The 18,836-nt window shown below is 42.5% G+C and overlaps 1 protein-coding gene across 18 annotated transcripts in view; it reads right to left on the bottom strand.

Annotated features, from left to right (window-relative positions):
- DTNB (dystrobrevin beta) overlaps positions 1-18,836 on the bottom strand; it is a 158,425-nt gene that overhangs the window by 85,210 nt on the left and 54,379 nt on the right. For all 18 annotated transcript variants that reach the window (XM_036335153.1, XM_036335158.1, XM_036335155.1 and 15 more), the window contains one exon: positions 6,328-6,452. In XM_036335153.1, coding sequence (XP_036191046.1) covers positions 6,328-6,452 — 125 coding nt within the window. The remainder of the gene's footprint in view (positions 1-6,327; positions 6,453-18,836) is intronic.

The raw sequence follows: 18,836 nt of genomic DNA, 5'->3' as shown, positions 1-18,836 counted from the left end.
AGCCTCAAATGTGTATATTAGAAAATACAAGTTGAAATGAGTAAGCTTCCATGTCTTTAAAGAAGTTAGAAAAGAGTAGCAAAAGAAACTCAAAGAAACTATAAAATAAATAATAAAGATAAGATGAAAGTAAATGAAATTTAAAAATATAATACATACAATAAGAAAATCATCAAAACCAAAAGTTGGTCCTCTGGAAGTCCAACAGATTAGACAAACCTATGGCAAGATTTTTCAAAGAATAAAAAAGATAAAGTGAAACCATATATACACGAAAGTAGGAATGTAAAAGGACATGAGCACACAATCTGTAAATAAAATATTACAAACTTTGTACCAATAACTTTGAAAATTTAGAATAAACTGACCAATTCCTACAAATATAAAATGTTCCAAAGTGACTCAAAAAAATAAAATAATAAGTCTTATAATTATTTTTTAAAATTGGAATTACCCATTAAAAAGCTTCCCACAATGAAGGCTAAGGGGTAAATAACTCCAACCTTAAGCTCTTCTAAAAGATATAAACAGAGAGAATGCTCCTCCAGTTTTTGAAGAAAGCAAACTTTGTCCTAAAAAAAAAACAAACAAACAACAACAAAACCAAGGGAAATTACGGAACAACCGAACTCACAAACATAGGAAAAAGCTAAACAAAATATTAGCAAATGAAAGCAAGTAGTGTATTAAAAGGAGAGTCAATTTATATTTATTCCAGGGTTGTTTAAAAAACAACAACAATGTAATTCATTACATTAATAGAATAAAGAAACTCATATGATCATCTCAATTAATGCAAAAAATAATAAAATTTGAAATCTATTCATGACCAAAAAAAACACAAAACACCAGTCTTAGTAAACTAGTAATAAAAGGAAACCTCTTTTACCTGATAAACAGTTTATGCAAAGACTATATCACATAACATACGAAATGAATGCTGAAAGCATTCTTTTTGGGATTAGCAATAACACAAGAATGCCTATTAAACTGCTTCTATTCAATACTGCACTGGAGGTTCTAGCCAGCATTCTAAGACCAAAAGGGGGGAAAAAAGTATGATTAATGCTTAAAAGTATAAGGAGGGGAAAGAGGAAACAAAGCTGTCACTATTTGCAGGTGATATAATTATTTAGAGAAAATCCAAAAGAATCTGAATACAAATTACTAGAACTAATGAGCAAGTAAAGCAAGATGACTACATAGCGGATTAAAATACAAAACCAATTTGCATTTCCATACACCAGAAACAAATAGTTAAGGCACATAGTTTCAAAAAAGGTACCATTTGCACAACCATATACATTTGCCAAAACTCAGAGAATGGTACACTTAAAGTGGATGTATTTTATTGCATGTAAATTATATCTTTAAAAAACTGTAGGAAAAGCATTATGCTAAGCGAAATAAGTCAGTTGGAGAAAGATAAGTATCACATGATCTCACTCATTTGTGGAATATAATGAACAACATAAACTGATGAACAAAAACAGATCCAGAGACAGAGAAACATCAATCAGACCATCAAACTTCAGAAGGAAGGCAGGGGAGGGTGGGGGGAAGGGGGAGAGATCAACCAAAGGACTTGTATGCATGCATATAAACATAACTGATGGACACAGACACCAGGGGTGTGAGGGCAGTGGGGCGGGGGGGTGAGGGGGTGGAGAAGGACACATATGTATTACCTTAATCAATAAAGAAAATTAAAAAGAACTGTAGGACAAAAGGTACCATTTGTAACAGCAACAAGTATAAAGTATACAACAATTAATCTAACATATATAAGGTCTATCTGGAAAAAATTATAAAGTTTTATTGAACCCTAGCTGGTTTGGCTCAGTGGATAGAGTGTCGGCCCACAGACTGACAGGTCCCAGGTTTGATTCCAGTTAAGGGATTGTACCTCAGTTGCAGACTCAATCCCTGGACCTTGGAGGGCAATGAATTGGTGTGTCTTTCTCATATCGATGTTTTTCTCTCTCTGTCTCTCCCCCTACCTTCCACTCTCTCTAAAAACTCAATGGAAAAATATCATTGGGTGAGGATTAACAACAAAAAATAAAGGTTTATTGAAAGACATAAAGGGATATCCTATCTAATAAAAGAGAAACATGGTAATTGGCGTACGACTGCTACCCTTCCCATTGGCTAATCAGCGAGATATGCAAATTAACTGCCAGCCAAGATGGCAGCCGGCAGCCAGGCAGCTTGAAACTAACATGAGGCTTGCTTGCTTCAGTGACGGAGGACTCCAGCATTCCCCCACCTGCCTTGCCGGCCTCTAAGCCTGCAATTTAAGAAACTTTGTAACAAATATAGAAGCTAAACAAAACCCCAGAAACCTGCTTTCAGCGAGCCGGGAACTCAGAGCTGGAGTTGATACAGAGTTTCGATTATAGAACCGAAACAAACCAGATACCTGCTTTCAGGAGCAGAGGCCTAAGAGCTGGAGCCTCAGAGCTAAAGCTGGCCCAGAATAAAAAGAAAAAGAAAAAAAGGAGCGGTTGGGAGCTTCCGTCACCCGCCAGCCTGAAAACAGCCCTCAGCCCCTCACCCAGACTGGCCAGGCACCCCAGTGGGGACCCTCACCCTGAAGGGTGTGTGACCAGCTGCAAACAGCCATCATCCCCTCCCTCACCCAGGCTGGCCAGGCACCCCAGTGGGGACCCACACCCTGAAGGGTGTGTGACCAGCTGCAAACAGCCCTCAGCCCCTCACCCAGGCTGGCCAGGCATCCCAGTGGGGACCCCCACCCTGATCCAGGACACCCTTCAGGGCAAACCAGCTGGCCCCCACACGTGCACCAGGCCTCTATCCTATACAGTAAAAGGGTAATATGCCTCCCAGCACCGGGATCAGCGGAGCTGCGAGGCCTCCCGGCACCGGGATCAGCATGACAGGGGGCAGCGCCCAAACCCCCTGATCGCCCTGCGGCTCTGTGTGTGACAGGGGGTGGGGCCACAACCTCCCTAACGGCCCTGCTCTGTTCGTGACAGGGGAAGGCGCCCCAACCTCCTGATTAGCCCTGCTCTGTGCCTGATATGGGGGAGCTCCCCAACCCCCTGATCGCCCTGCGGCTCTGTGTGTGACAGGGTACGGCGCCCCAACCCCCCCCCCCCCACGGGCCCTGCTCTGTGTGTGACAGGATAGAGCCATAACCTCCCCATCAGCCCTGCCTTGAGTGTGACAGTAGCGGCGCCCCAACCCCCTGATCCGCCCTGCTCTGTGTGTGACGGGGGCGGTGCCCCAACTCCCCTATCGCCCCTACTCTGTGAGTGACAGGGGGGAACTCCTCAACCCCCTGATGGGCCCTGCTCTGTGCGTGACAGGGGGGAGCTCCTCAACCCCCTGATCGACCCTGCTCTGTGCGTGACAGGGTACAGAGCCCCAAACCCCCTGATGGGCCCTGCTCTGTGCATGACAGGGGGTGGCACCACAACCTCCCTATCGACCCTCCCTTGAGTGTGACAGGGGGCGGTGCCCCAACCCCCCAATCGGACCTACCCTGAGCATGACTGAGGGTGGCATCGCAACCTCCTGATCCGCCCTGCTCTGTGCATGACAGGGGGTGGCGCCCCAACTCCCCAATCGGCCCTGCTCTGAGCCCGACCAGGGGCTGCACCTAGGGATTGGGCCTGCCCTCTGCCACCTGGGAGCAGGCCTAAGCCAGCAGGTCGTTATCTCCCGAGGGGTCCCAGACTGCGAGAGGGCACAGGCCGGGCTGAGAGACCCCCCTTTCCCCCCCGCGTGCACAAATTTTTGTGCACCGGGCCTCTAGTCTATAATAATAAAATTATAATATGCTAATTAGACCAAACGACCTTCGGGACAAAGCCATGGGGGGGCGGGGGGCAAACCCTCTTGCACAAATTTTGTGCATCAGGCCTCTAGTATTTAAATAATTGGAAAGACATAACACATCCATAAAATGAAATATTTAATATTGTAAAGAGGTCAATTTCCCCAATTTGATCTTCAGATTTAATGATCAACATCCAACAAAATTTTGTGAAGAACTCAGTAAGCTGATTCTAAACTTTATATGAAAGAGCTAAGGACAGACACGACACTCTTTAAAAAAGATTACTTACTTCCTTATAGTAATTAAGATAGTGTGATACTGGCATAGGGATAGACAATTTAACCAAAGGAACTGAAGAAAGAGCCCAGACACCACACTATGTCTATTTGGAAATGTAATTTATGAAAGTGGTGGCATTATAAGTCAGTGGGGAAACTAGGAATTATCCAATAAATGGCTCTAGACGCGTTATTATTCAAAAACAGAGAAAGAGAGAAAGAGAATTACATATTCTAATTACACTATACAGAAAAATCCACTTCAGATGAAATAAAGACATAAGTGGATAGGGACAATCTCAAAACTTAAAAAGGAAAAAAAAGAGAGAGAAAAAAACAGCAACAGCCCTAACTGGTTTGGCTCAGTGGATAGAGCGTCGGTCTGCGGACTGAAAGGTCCCAGGTTTGATTCCCGTCAAGGGCATGTACCTTGGTTGTGGGGGTGTGCAGGAGGCAGCTGATTGATGTTTCTAACTCTCTATCCCTCTCCTTTCCTCTGTGTAAAAAATCAATAAAATATATTAAAAAACAAAAACAAAAACAAAAGAAACAGCAACACACTACAATGTTGGAACAGACAAGGACTTTTTTTTAAATATAAAAAAATACAATATAAAAAAATACTGACCAAAAAGGGGAAAATTTAACCCCAAAAATGGATTACAAGCAATAAGTAAAGTTCATTGTGGAACACAGTGGTGGTGCGAGGGGGGGGGCATTTCCCCCCCCAGCAAGAAGAATAAAGCAATGGGAAACTGATGAAAAAACAAGTCGGAAAGTCAATGCAATGATAAAGTCAGTAGGCATGCTTTTGAGCGATCAGTGTTGTGTGAGAGAGAAGTTCCCATTGAACTCTGAAGAGAGAACAAGTGCACAGGGGTCATGAAATTGGAACTACACAAAAGAACATACAGAATCACAGCTCACTGTTTGACTCTGTAGTAAGTGGTATTAACTGTGAATGCTGTGATCTGGTTTTCAACTTTTAGATTTAACCCTTACTAAATCCCAGAAGGCTGACATAGAAGGGAACTGACATAGAAATAGCATCAGTTTTGACAATAAAAGTAAAGGCATGGATGACAGAGGTTAGGAGGCAAAAGGAGACGGGAGAAATAGAAACTATTAATTTTCTCTTTTTACAGAGAAGTCAAAAGAAGTTACAAGAAATAGAAGTTTAAGAATATTATTTAAAATTACAAAGTTGACCAACTTAAAAAAAATGGTGATATAATTATGAAAAACTGGAGTGGGTTGATATATACAGTTATAAAGGTTGGTTCCTTATACCACAGAAGGGATTCAGTAATGTCCCAAACTGGTAAGTCAAGAAATGGTGCTCTACATGTATTATTTAGAGATAAGGAGGTAACCACCAGTAGATCTAAAAGCCAAACAAAAGACAGTGAAGTGGGGGAGGATGTACTGCGCTTCATTTTAAGCTCTTCTGTATCAATGAATTTTCAAACCACATGTTTGTATTAGTCTACTATCAGGTAGGTGAAAGAAAATGAATGTCTACTCCGACAGAAAAACTTCTAATACCTGATAAAGACTCATGATCAAAAAGCCTACCAACTTTATCCAACTGAGTAAACTTAATATCATCATTAAATTCAGAACGAAGAGATCGTAATAGAGTCTGAATCTTATTCTTCTTTGTTTCTCCTCCTCCTTATTTGTACTAACATTTTTGGTCCCTTTAGCTTTCTAGCATGAATAATCAATTAAAAAATTATATATATATGCATATATATATGTATGTGTATGTTATAAACAAAACACTAGTTTTGTTTATAAAATATAGCCTTATGCTTCCTCATTTTCTCGAAACACAGAAAGAGGTAAATCAGATTTTCATTTCCATGTGGTCTAAAGTTAAACTAAGTTTTAAAACCTATGGACATTGCTGCTGTAGAGAAGAAATTATCTCAACCACTGATTTAAGGGAGGCGCACACCAAACGAAAGACAACCTTGCTAACCCAGCACAGTAACTACCCTTCAACTACCCTCCAATCTTTCTGTTGGAGGCTGCTATGCGTCCCTTAGACTTCAGGACTCAGGAGCTAGGTTTCCACGTAGACATTTGCGGCGATTTAAAGAGATGAAAGCCTGAAGTCTAAGTTCCCGAAAACCAGAAGGTTGAATGTTTATGTTAGGTGACATTTAGTTTTGATCCAAGAAAATTTAGCGAGGTCTCCAGTTCAGGCTCACCCACATCCATACCCAGGTCTGTACTTACACGATATTTGCAAGGTCAAGTGGTTTCTCAGGTTGCTCAGGAAAAACAGGATGCGGGGGTTCTCTGGTGGGTACACACCCCAACGATTTACTAATTGCATGGCTCAGCTTCTTTGCAGGGGATTTCTGTGTCAAAGCAGAAAATAAGGAAATAAGGAATTAAAGAAATAAGGAACTAAACCTTCAAAGCATTTCAAAAGAAATGGAGACAAGAGCTATAGGAAAAAGCTTTTCAAATACAAACTAAGTTTCATTATAACCAACATCAATGGGTTCTGCAGAAAGGAATCCACAGTTGTCCCAGGGTCACCTGTGGTCCTTCACGTCTATGCTTCCTTTCCCACCTCTACATGCAGTCATACTACCAACTTCCTGTTAACTTTCCTTTCGAACGTCCCTATGTACCCTTTGCATACAGTCCCTCTTTTTGGTAAGATGTTAATTCCCTCACTGGAGTCAGAAATGTTTGTTGGGCTAAAATGCTGAGAGCTCATGGCTTTTTAATCTTAGCAAATTAGCTGACTAACCACATGCTAAAATGTGCCTATTTAGAGAATATTCCCAAAATAAATGTGAGGCAGAAAATTTGGTGTTAAGGGTCCGGCTATGAGTACAGACACAAAAATGAGTACCCTCACAGACAGGCAGTGCACATCAGACCTGTGACTACATTACGATATGCTGAGGGATGAAAATAAGTTGGCATACTAGTACTAATATATTTCTGTGGAACGCAGAACAATACTTGCCAAAGCCAAAAATGATCAAGTCTAAGATTTAATAGTAAATAGCACCAGGTAAGCAATATGCCACAATTAAGTTTTCATTACTTACAGGAGGCTTTTTACAGGATCCTGATTTTGTTGTCCACCCAATCCCCTGTAAATAACACTGTCGTCTGAAGTTTTCTTGGTAGGATATTAACTGCAGAGAAGTTTAAACACTTCATTCTACTGCCTCTGCAGTGCATTACCGTATGCACCACCTTGACTGGGAAACAGAACTTGCTTGCAGCTGTGTACCACATCCACCACTCTCCATTTAACTTTCATAAGCTGCTTGCGTGGATTTTAACACAAAATAAGCAAAAATCTGTTTGCCTTTAAGCACAGTAGGTGAAGTTGGTTAATACCTTGTTTAAAATAAAGATGGGATAATAACGATTTCTTCAGAAATTTCATATATTGACTCGAAATCACCTACCACTATCCCTTTCAACCCATTAAATTCTGGGGCAAGTCTAAATGTAATCTAATTTCCTGAAAACCATACAAAGCTACACAAAGCAGAAATTCTGAAAACGGCCCCCATAATGTGACTGATTGCTCCTCCTCTATCCTATCACCTACACGGTCCCCAGACATGTCAGTCTTCTGCTTAAAATCTCTCAAGGATGACAATCACTTATAAAATAAGATCCAAATAAATGCCATCATAGTCCATAGCTTTCATGCCTGGCTCCTGCCTCTCTCCTCAGCCTTCCCCCCACACCAGCATAAATGACAAGCTGCTCAGGTGAACCCAACACACCATGTCCTCCTAGCTCTTGGTATCTAGACACCTGTCCTTCTGAGGGCTGCCTTCCCGGCCTGTTTCTCTGTAAATGTTCGTCAGCTCTCAAGGCTGCTTGCAGGTGCCTCTTCCTCTGTGAAGACTTTCCTCACTGCTCCACACGTCAGCGCCCACCTCCCGAGCCACCCGTGTACCATGTACAGATTTCCACCGGTGCACTTCCCATGTCCTAGTGCACTTTTTAACTTACGTGCCTATCTCTGTTAGACTGGTGCTCTCAAAGGGTAGGATCTACATTTTATTCATTTGTGTATTTCTAGAACCTGCTCTATAACAAAATACATTATTTGAACAAATTATTTGCCTCGATGAATTTTTCCTGAGCAAAACACATATGCTTTATTTTTTGAGTTATGATACAAGTAGGAGACAATCAGAGGACACCAGAGAATATCTAAATTCGCCTTTACAACTAAACACAACATCTGTAAGCCATGTATTAATTTCATGACTTTGTGCTCTGTCTGGGAACCACCTGGGCCATTATTCATGCAGACTGTGAGATGGATTAGCATATAGACTGCTTTAGCTGCATCCTGAGTAATAACAGCCATGAAATCACAGGTTCCATACATATATTTTACAATAAACATTAAAATAACTACATGACTGTTAAAATAAAAAATGTTTCCTTTTGCCCCACCTCATACTCTCCAGCAGTATGCTTGTGTGCTTTTGAAAATACTGCTTTAAGTCAAGGTTTAAGATTAGATCCAATTTCAAGTCTCAAAAATATAGATAGAAAGGTAAAAATCAATACAGCAAAGTCAATTCTAAATTATTAGAGTATATTAAGAAAGGCTTGATATGTAGGTAAGGAAAAAATTAGAAATATTTATTGGAATTAGGATATTAACTATGGGCTAGCACCAAAACAAAAAGGGTGTTACCCTGAAAACGTCAAAGATGCGCATTCAATTAGGTTGTCTAAATCTATATATATAAAGGCCTAAACGACTGTTACGACTGGTTGACCAAACCACCGTTCGCTATGACGCACACTGACTACCAGGGGAAGACGCTCAACACAGGAGCTGCCCCCTGGTGATCAGTGCGCTCCCACAGCCAACCTCCGTGGTCCCTCCCCTCAGCGGCCCCGATTGGCCCCGACTGCCGGCCACAGTGAAGGACTGCACCGTGCACGAATTCGTGCACCGGACCTCTAGTAGGTAAATAAATTATTTCCTTACAAAGATCTCAAAGACTGGATTCTGATATAGACCTGAAGTGAATTTCATGGTGGAGTCTGGTTAAGAGGCTTAAGAGTAACAAAGCCTGTAGCCAGGTTCGAAAACTGCTGCAATGGCAAGGTGGGGCATCACCTCATCTGCTCCTTGGTCCCTAGGACAACACCCACACTTGGTAGCCAGTCACTGAATATTTATGGCTCTGAAGGAGGGAGTGAGGGAGGAGGAAAACAGCCAGGCCGAGAGACTGGTGTCTCCCACACCTCATTACGCTACTCTGCCTCCTCCTCACTCCGACTCTAAAACTGATATATGAAGAAGCCTTACCCTAGGAAATTAAATCTCCTCCAAACACTTTTAGGCAATGATTTTCAACTTTTGTGCATTTTCAATACCCTAATCTACTTCACCTAGTTTCAAAACAATTCCTACCATCTCTTAAATTGTTAAACTATCTATTTTTACAATTAAAAATATATCAGAGTGTATAAAACATACATGTACAGTTTTAAAAGTTATAAAACATATATTCATCTACCCACTATTCTTCCTGAGAAATAGAACATTACAGTCAGTTTGAAGCCTCGCTATGGGTCCTTACCTAAGGGCCCACGCCCACTGCCAGCTCCTCTCCTGATAATCAGTGTCCTGGATTTTGTACGAATCGTTTCCTTCATTTTATTCTTTTAGCAATTATGCGTAAATAATATGGTTCATTTACTACATGTTTAAAACCTATATAGGCTTACATTTTTTTTTTCCTGCAACTTGCTTCTTTCACTCAGAATTATGCTACAATTCATCCATACTGACATATGTAACTGTAATTCATTCATTTATCTTCACTGTTTGATTGTCCTTCATTACTTAATTACATCCTAATTTATATATTCATTCCACTGCCAATGGACTTTGGGTAGTTTCCATTTTTTCCCTAATTTATAATGCTGCTATGAACTTTCTTACCCATGACTCCTGGTGGCCATATGTAAGAATTTCCTAACAGTGGAATTACTGGGTCATGAGTTATGCACATTCGGTTCCACCAGGCACTGCCAACTTGTGTTCACGAAGCAGCTGCAGTGCCTTCCGCTCCCCTCAGCGGCGGGAGAGATGTCCTGCCTCTCCACACTCTGGCCAGTCCTTGTTACTAGTATTGTCAGACATTTTACTATTTGCCAATCTGGTGGGTGATAAATACTATGTGGTTTTACTTTGTAATTCCTTGATGACTAAAAGACTGAGAAACTTTTCCTGTGTTTATGGGCCATTTGTGTTTCTTCGTCTGTGAAATTCCTGTTCTTGTCTTTGGCACCCTCTCGCTGGGCTGCCGTTTTCTTAGTGATCTATTGGCTCTTTTATGGTTTTTGTATGTTAACTCAATTTAAGTTATGACTTGAAAACAACTACTTTAAGGCTTGTTTTTCACTTTATTTGTCCTTTATTAAGTCATCTTTAAATATAACATCAGTCCCAATTTATTAATCTTTTCCTTTATATAGGGCAGTGATGGCAAACCTTTTGAGCTCGACGTGTCAGCATTTTGAAAAACCCTAACTTAACTCTGGTGCTGTGTCACATATAGAAATTTTTTCATATTTGCAACCAGAGTAAAACAAAGACTTATATTTTTGATATTTATATTATATATTTAAATGCCATTTAACAAAGAAAAATCAACCAAAAAAATGAGTTTGCGTGTCACCTCTGACACATGTGTCATAGATTCGCCATCACTGATATAGGGTGTCCCCCAAAAATGTATACACACTTTAACAGTTGATAACTCAGTTAATTTTCACTCGTTTTCAGATATAACTGATTTGAAATAATGGGGGAAGCCAGACTAAGCTTTGAACAAAGTATCCTAAAGTACCACTAGACTTTTTTTTTATGGAGATACATAAAAGATAACGTTTATGGTACAAAACCAGCAACAGTCAACAAATTGAGGACACACACATACTGAACAAAATGATTCTTGATGTTGGCGATTCCACTACTTCATATTATCAGCAGTGTCTGGACCAGAACAGTCATCAGTTTGAAAACAAGCATTGACAAAAAAGGTATTCATTTCTGTAGATTCTTTTATTTTTATTTTTTAAAATATATTTTTATTGATTTTTTTACAGAGAAGAAGGGAGAGGGATAGAGAGTTAGAAACATCAATGAGAGAGAAACATCGATCAGCTGCCTCCTTCACACCCCACTGGGGATGTGCCCGCAACCAAGGTACATGCCCTTGACCGGAATCGAACCTGGGACCCTTCAGTCCACAGGCCGACGCTCTATCCACTGAGCCAAACCGGTTAGGGCTCTGTAGATTCTTTTAAATTTTGAAAATGAGCTGTATGTTACTAATGACTTTATAATCAAAGTGTGTATGCATTTTGGGGGTACACCCTGGATTTTGTACTTTTGTATCTCAAGAAATATTTCCCCCTCTAAGATTAGAAAGATAGTGTTCCACATTGTCTTCTAAAGTTTTATAGCTTTTACATTTCATATTTAAGTTTCAATCTACTTAGAAATGCTTTATTTTATAGATAGGAGGAAAGAACCCAACTTTATTCCACACGGATAATCAATTGCCTCAAGGTCATTAAATAACTATGCCATTATTTTCCAACTACATACTCTATTTCTATTCCTGTGCCAATGTCAGATGATTTAGTTTTATTTTTTTCATTTTAATTTCCTTTTTTGGGCAACTATAGTCTTTAAGTTGACTCTTCCCTCTGAAATGGGAGTAATGTTTATTAAGAAATTACTGTCAGGCCCTGGCCGATGCTGCTCAGCGGTTAGAGCATCAGCTGGCGCACTCAAGTATTGTGGGCTCGACTCTCAGTCAAGGGCACATGTCTGGGTTGCCGGTTCAATCCCTCGCCTCATCAGGATGCATTTGGGAGGCAACCAATTGATGTCTCTCTCGCATCGATGTTTCTCTGTCTCTCTTCCCCTCCCTCCCTCATCCCTCTCTCTCTACAAAAAAAAAAAAAAAAAAAAAGGAAAAATATCCTTGGGTGGGGATTAACCAAAAAAAAAAAAAAAAGAAAAGAAAGAAATTAGTGTCAGGCACCCGGCTCATTTAACCCTCCAATAGTCTTATAAATAAGATGTTATCGGTCTCAATTCTACGCGTGTGAAAACTAACGCTCATATAAATAGGCCCATGTCACTCTTCTCATGGTACAACAGACCCTCAACAGGGAAAACTACTCAGAGTAAGAACTCAGAGGCCACACAGAAGTTGGGAGAGACAGCCTGAGACAGTGAGACATTCTTGCAGGGAGTCAGAAATAGACGAGGGACACCGACTACCACAATGGGAGTCACAGGGGAAACTGGGCTGAGCTGGGTGTGGGGACAGAGTTTCCAGCTGAGGGGCAGACTCCGAGGTGGAGGGCGGGAGGTGACTCACGCTGTAACCACTGCCCTGTGTTCCTGTGCCAGGGCTGAAACTGTTTTCCTCACATTGCCGTGGACCAGGCACTGAGACACTCAGAAAAAGAAAGTTTTTTTGAGCTCAGATGACTGTATTTTCAATCAGCCTCGAGCCAATTCCTTGCAAAGCACAGTCTTCAGCCCAGGGAACATGCTGACAGGCCCTGACACTTGGGAGCACAACAGCCAACGGAAAAAGCTCAGGATGGTGCCTCAGAGGCCATTCCTGTCATGTTCACTTCAAACCACTCTCTCTGAGTACATCACCCTGAGCATCAAGCCACCTCTGAGGGGATCCAGGTAGAAACATAGCCTATAAAGTCCTCAGACAAGTCGGGAACCTCCTCGAGCTATTTTAATATGAACACTGACCACAATATTAATCAGCATCTGTACCCTCATCCTGTAACTTAAAATCCTATAGCTCGAAGCATGCCTCAACTATGTTCATGTCATAGTTGGTTAGTACTTTAGTTGCATCTTATTTTAAGCCCACCAAAATGAGTGATTATTATTTTATACATGATGCTTATTTAAACTTATTCACATTTACCAATTCCACTGTGTGCCATTTCTTCTTGTATCCCACTTCTTCCTCATTGCTTCAATTAATTCTCCCCAAAGTATATCCTTTATTAGTTCCTTCAGCAATGGTCTATTGGTAGCAAACCCATTGAGACTTTTTCTGAAACTATATCTTTATTTTTCCTTTGCTCTTGAACAGATTAGCTAGGTACAGAATTCTAGGTTGATCTTTTCATTTTATTCTTCAAACCCTTTAATCATCTTTCACATTTTACATTTTCCCTATATCTGTGTTCAATATTCTCCACCCCAGTTAATTTCTTCAGATCTATTTTCCCTTAATTTTTGCTGTAGCTGTCTCTAATTTGCTATTTAACCCCTTGACCGAGCTTAACCTTAGTATTTTTCTCAAAGTTCAATTTGGTTCTTTCTTCATATTGGCTTGTTCCTTTTTTTTAAATGTCACTCTTCTAAACTTAATTCTATTCCATATTGCACTGGAGTTCTAGCCAACATTAACAAGACAAAAAGGGGGAAACGTATGATTAATATCTAAAAGTACAAGGAGTGGGAGGGAGGAAACAAAGAAAGCTATCACTATTTTCAGGTGACATAATTATTACAGAAAATCCAAAAGAATCTGAGTACAAATTACCAGAATTAATGAGCAAGTTAAAGAAGATGACTATATAGTGGATTAAAATGCAGAAATAATTTGCATTTCCATACACCAGCAACAAACTGTTAAGATACATATTTCAAAAAAAAATAGCATTTGCATGACTATATACATTTGCCTAAACTCATTGAATTACATACTTAAAGTGGGTGCGTTTTATTGCATGTAAGTTATATCTCAAAGAAACTACAGGAGAGAGGCACCATTTGCAACAGCAACAACAATGTAAAGTACATATACGAGACCTTTCTGTAAAAATTATAAAGCCGCACTGAAAGCCTGGAGGCAGTAGCCGAATCTTAGAGGCTCCACAGACGTTGGAAAGGGAAAACAACAGCTTCAAAGGCACAGAAGTAAGAAGATGGGGTGAAACAAGCAACTGCAAATAGTTCAATATTGTCGTAGTGCTGCCTGTGAGTGAAAGACAGAAATGAAAATCCCAAACCAAAGGTGTGACTGCAAAAGCTTTCAAAACATTCCTCCACAGGAGTGAACGTCAGCGTGTTATCAATCACCTCTGGTTTAGAAGCTGCTTCTAGCATCCACTGGGCAGACAGCTCTCCGGCTCCCGTGCAGTCACAGTCTGCATAGCAGGACAGAATGAGGGACAAGTGGGACCAATACGTCAGGGGTTGGCAAACGAAGGGTCTCATCAGCTACAACAAAAGGCGCAGAGCCCACAAGCGCCATGGGAGTACATTCACGGGCAGCCAGAGGCCCAGAAGAGGCTGGAGCTGAGGGCGAGCAGGAGGGTTGGAAAGTCAAGACCTGCCATGAGCTGCTTTGCACAGCAGCTCTCTGCGCGGCCTGGAACATAACAGGCACTAGACATGTTTACTGAGGGAATGCCAGGGCAGAAAGCTCTCTGCCTGGGGTGGACTGACCACTGTCTGACTACCCCTGGGTACACAGTAACTCCAATGCCTGTTACAAATGCTGCCACAGGCCAAGACAGGAACAGAGCCAGCACTCGGTGTCACCCATGACACAGACACACCAGCCAGGAACCAAAGACCACCGCCATGATTACCTACCACTGCTGTGAAAAGGGGTTTCCCAAACTTATCTGAAGATAAAAAAAAAAAAAAAAAAAAAAATCCTGCAGGGCTTGTTTAAAAAACAAAATGAAACAAAGCAGATTCTTTTGCCTCAACCCAGAACTACTAAGTTATAATTCCCAGGAGAAGAGCTTGGTGCTTTACATATTTAAGAAGCGGCCAGATGACTCTTTTCAGGCAATTTCTGGAAGCACTTCTCTAAAAGTTCTTGCCAACACAAAGAGGTTCAAAAAAAAAAAAAAAAAAAAAGGTATAAAGACTAGAAAATGACTAAGTTGTTTCCTATAGACAATGCAGTTACCTACCTGGAAGTTCCAAAAAAACCGATTGAAAATTTATTAGAACAATGTATTGCAGAAAAGCCAGTGAAATTTCCAGCTAGAAATGTCCGTAAGACCACTGAACACAGGCGTCTCCACCTAGAGAGGAAGCCTGGGCTGGAATTTAAAATGGCAGAGATTTATTGGTGTCCAGGGGGTCATCGCCAACCTGGAACTGCGTGAAAGCGCTCCGAGAGGGGGCCCTACACGACCAGAAGCGAGCCCGGGAGAGAATGCGGGAGCGTAACATCTGCTTTATCGCAGGTAATCAAAAGGTTTAATGAATAAACAACACAGGAACGTTTCATAATTGGACCCTTTGTAGTCACTAAGTGGAGATAAAACTTGATGAGTATACAATCCACATATACTAAATTTATTTAGAGAAACAGTTCTACCCTAACCCTGTACCTATAGGTCTCACAAAGTTCTAGATAAGCAGGTAATCATCGCTGATGTATCTGAGTTAATGCAGAAACAGACAAGCAGCCCTAGCCGGGTTGGCTCAGTGGATAGAGCGTCAGCCTGCAGACTGAAGGGTCCCGGGTTCGATTCTGGTCTAGGGCACATGCCCGGGTTATGGGCTTGATCCCCAGTAGGGGGCGAGCAGGAGGCAGCTGATCAATGATTCTCTCTCATCATTGATGTTTCTATCTCTCTCTCTCCCTCTCCCTTCCTCTCTGAAATTTTTTTTTAAAATAAGATATTTTAAAAAAAAAAGAAACGGACAAGCAGTTCACGTGCCGTCTCACAGAAAACCCTGGTCCTCCCACACATGGAAGAGGATACACACACTCCATTCCGCTCAGCTCTGGAGGCCACCTGTAAGCACCAGGAAGATCTAAAGCTGGAGAAAGGACTGTGGCTAAGTGACAAATGCTAGAGGAAATTGCTTATTTGAAGAACTGCTTGGTTTGGGTGAAGTCATATATTTCTCTGCAATGGAAAACTTCCTTGTCATCTCTCTGCTCTAAGAATAACCAGAGTGCAGTTGGAAAAGATGCCTTATTGTTTCATAAGCCACACACCACTACTGTCTTTGGTGAGCATCCATCTTTTTAAACAGCTGGGTCCATTTCAAATGCTCTGCCTTCTAACTCAGCACTTCTGCAGCTGTAAATGGGTTTGAGAATCAATAGTACATCCAAATACCACAGTCAAATGGGGCCAATGTTCAGATGCTAAAAAGAGCGATATGTAAAACATCCCCACCAGCCTACTGACAATGATGATAAACGCCATCAGGGCGCCTCTAGCCTATTCCTCCATCTCTCGGGTGACCCTGGAAAGTCCATCATTTCGGAGGGAGGGCCTGGGCCAGTGAACAGCCAGTTTCGCTGTGGGTCGGGAGAACTCTAGGCCACTTCTCCCCAGGCCTTCAGACCGCCACTAACAGGAGTCAGGAGAGGATGCCAGGGCTCTGCCCGCTCCTGGCAAAACCCTCTCCGAACCAAGCCTCACCGCGGCAGCACGGCGATGCTTTGGGGGCTGTCTGGGGCCAAGTCCAACACAACTTTTAGCAGGGGTTACACTTGTCTCATAAGAAATCCAGGACCCCTGCTGGATTCTCGTTCCCATAAGGCTCCGCACATCCCAACAGGACCCGTCTCCCACTGATCCTCCACTCCCAACATCCTTCTACTTGTCCTCATGGTCCACCGTCAGCACAACCCCTTCTCTAGCTGAGAATGTCTTCTCCGAGTGCTGCTTTCACCGTCCTGCTCTGGGAGGAAAGCTGGCTTTCCCTGCAGGCTGGGCTCCCCCAGAAGCTGCTTTCTCCCTCAAATATCTGGGTCTCCAGGGGGAGGAGATGTCCTCTGAAAACCTCGCTGCCGTTCTCAGGTCCGTTCCCCTTTTCCGTAAGCCCCTGTTTCGAATGTCATGTCATCAGACTCAAACCCTAACTATCCCTCCATGGTGGAGTCCAACATTACTATTGACTTCAACATCCAGTCAGGTGACCTCCCCAATATATGAGGTGTAGTGGGTTGAATGGTGACTCCCAAAAAGATATGTCCACACCCTAATCTCTGGAATATGAGATTACCCTACGTGGCAAATGAGTGAACAGTACCTTTTATGGTTAAATATCTAATTAAGTTAAGGATCTTTTTTTAAAAAAAATTATTTTTGTTTATTTCAGAGAGGACGGGAGAGGGAGTGAGAGATAGAAACATCAATGAGAGAGAGTCACCGATTGGCTGCCTCCTGCATGCTACACAACCTGGGCATGTGCCCTGACCTGGAATCGAACTGTGACCTTCTGGTTCATAGGTTGAGGTTCAACCACTGAGCCATGCTGGACAGACATGTTAAGGATCTTGAGAGCAAAAATTTTTCCTGGATTATCTTAGTGGGCCCAAAACACAATCGCATCTGTTGTTGTAAGATAGACATCCAGAGAACAGAAAGAAGAGGAAGAGGCAATATGACCGATGAGGCAGAGACTGGAGGGAGGCAGCCACCAGGAGCTGGAGAAGGCCAAGAACAGTGTGATGGCTAATTTAATTATCAACTTGCCTGGACTAGGAGGTACCCAGATATTTGGTCAAACATTATTTTGAATGTTCCCATAAGGGTGTTTTTGGATGAGATTCCGATATAAATCAGTAGAATAAAGCAGATTTCCCTCCCTAATATAGGTGGGCCTCATCCAATTGGTTGAAAGCCTAAATAGAACAAAAAGGCTGGCCCTCCCCTGAGCAGGACAGAATCCCTCCTGCCTACCTTTGAAGTGAGCCATTGGCTTTTTCTTGCCTCAAGACTTGAGTTGATACACTGTCTCTTCCTGGGTCTCAAGCCTGCTGGTCTTGGGACCAAAACTACATTATCAGTTCTCCTGGTCAAAGGCCTTCAGACTCCTGGAACTGCACCATCAGCTGTCCGGGGTCTCCAGTGTCCCAACTCAACCTGCAGATCTTGAGACTTATCAGCCTCCACAATCACGTGAGCCAACTCCTTATAATAAACTAGAGGCCCGGTGCATGAAAATTCATGCACTGGAGTGGGTATCCCTCAGCCCAGCCTGCCGCCTCTCACAGTCTAGAGCCCTTAGGGGCAGGAGGCGATCCGGTGATCAGGGAAGGCAACGCCCCCATCACACCTCTGCTGCTGTCACTGTCGGCAGCGCAAGCCTCAGCTGGCCCTGGTTACCTGAGTATCGGGTGGCCCTGGGCAGCTATGCAGCTGCCATCCAAGGCTTGCCTGCACCTCGGGCCAGCCCTGGGCGGCTGGGCAGCCACCATCTGAGGCTTGCCTGTGCCTTGGGTCGGCCCTGGGGGGCTGGGGGCCTGAAGGGACTGGAGGGCTCTGGAGGCAGGCCACATGCCTGCCACCCCAGTGAGGTTGAGGGGACTGGGCACCAACATTTTGTGGCTGTGGGTGCTGCCAACTTTGAGGGCAGGTAGTCAATTAGCATATTCCCTCCTTATTGGCTGTGGGCACCACCATCTTTGAGGATGGGGCAGTCAATTAGCATATTTCCTCCCTATTGGCTGTGGGCGCTGCCATCTTTGAGGATGGGGCAGTCAATTAGCATATTCCCTCCTTATTGGCTGTGAACACCACCATCTCTGCAATGGTGTGAGAGTCAATTAGCATATTCCCTCCTTATTGGCTGTGAACACCACCATCTTTGCAATGGTGTGAGAGTCAATTAGCATATTTCCTCTTTATTAGATAGGATACCTTTATATTTATATATCTCCTCTTGGTTCTGTATC

Source organism: Myotis myotis, unplaced genomic scaffold (genome assembly GCF_014108235.1).
Source record: "Myotis myotis isolate mMyoMyo1 unplaced genomic scaffold, mMyoMyo1.p scaffold_m19_p_14, whole genome shotgun sequence".
NCBI lineage: Eukaryota > Metazoa > Chordata > Mammalia > Chiroptera > Vespertilionidae > Myotis > Myotis myotis.
The sequence above is the reverse complement of the archived record's forward strand: the minus strand, read 5'-3'. Positions and strand labels throughout refer to the sequence as shown.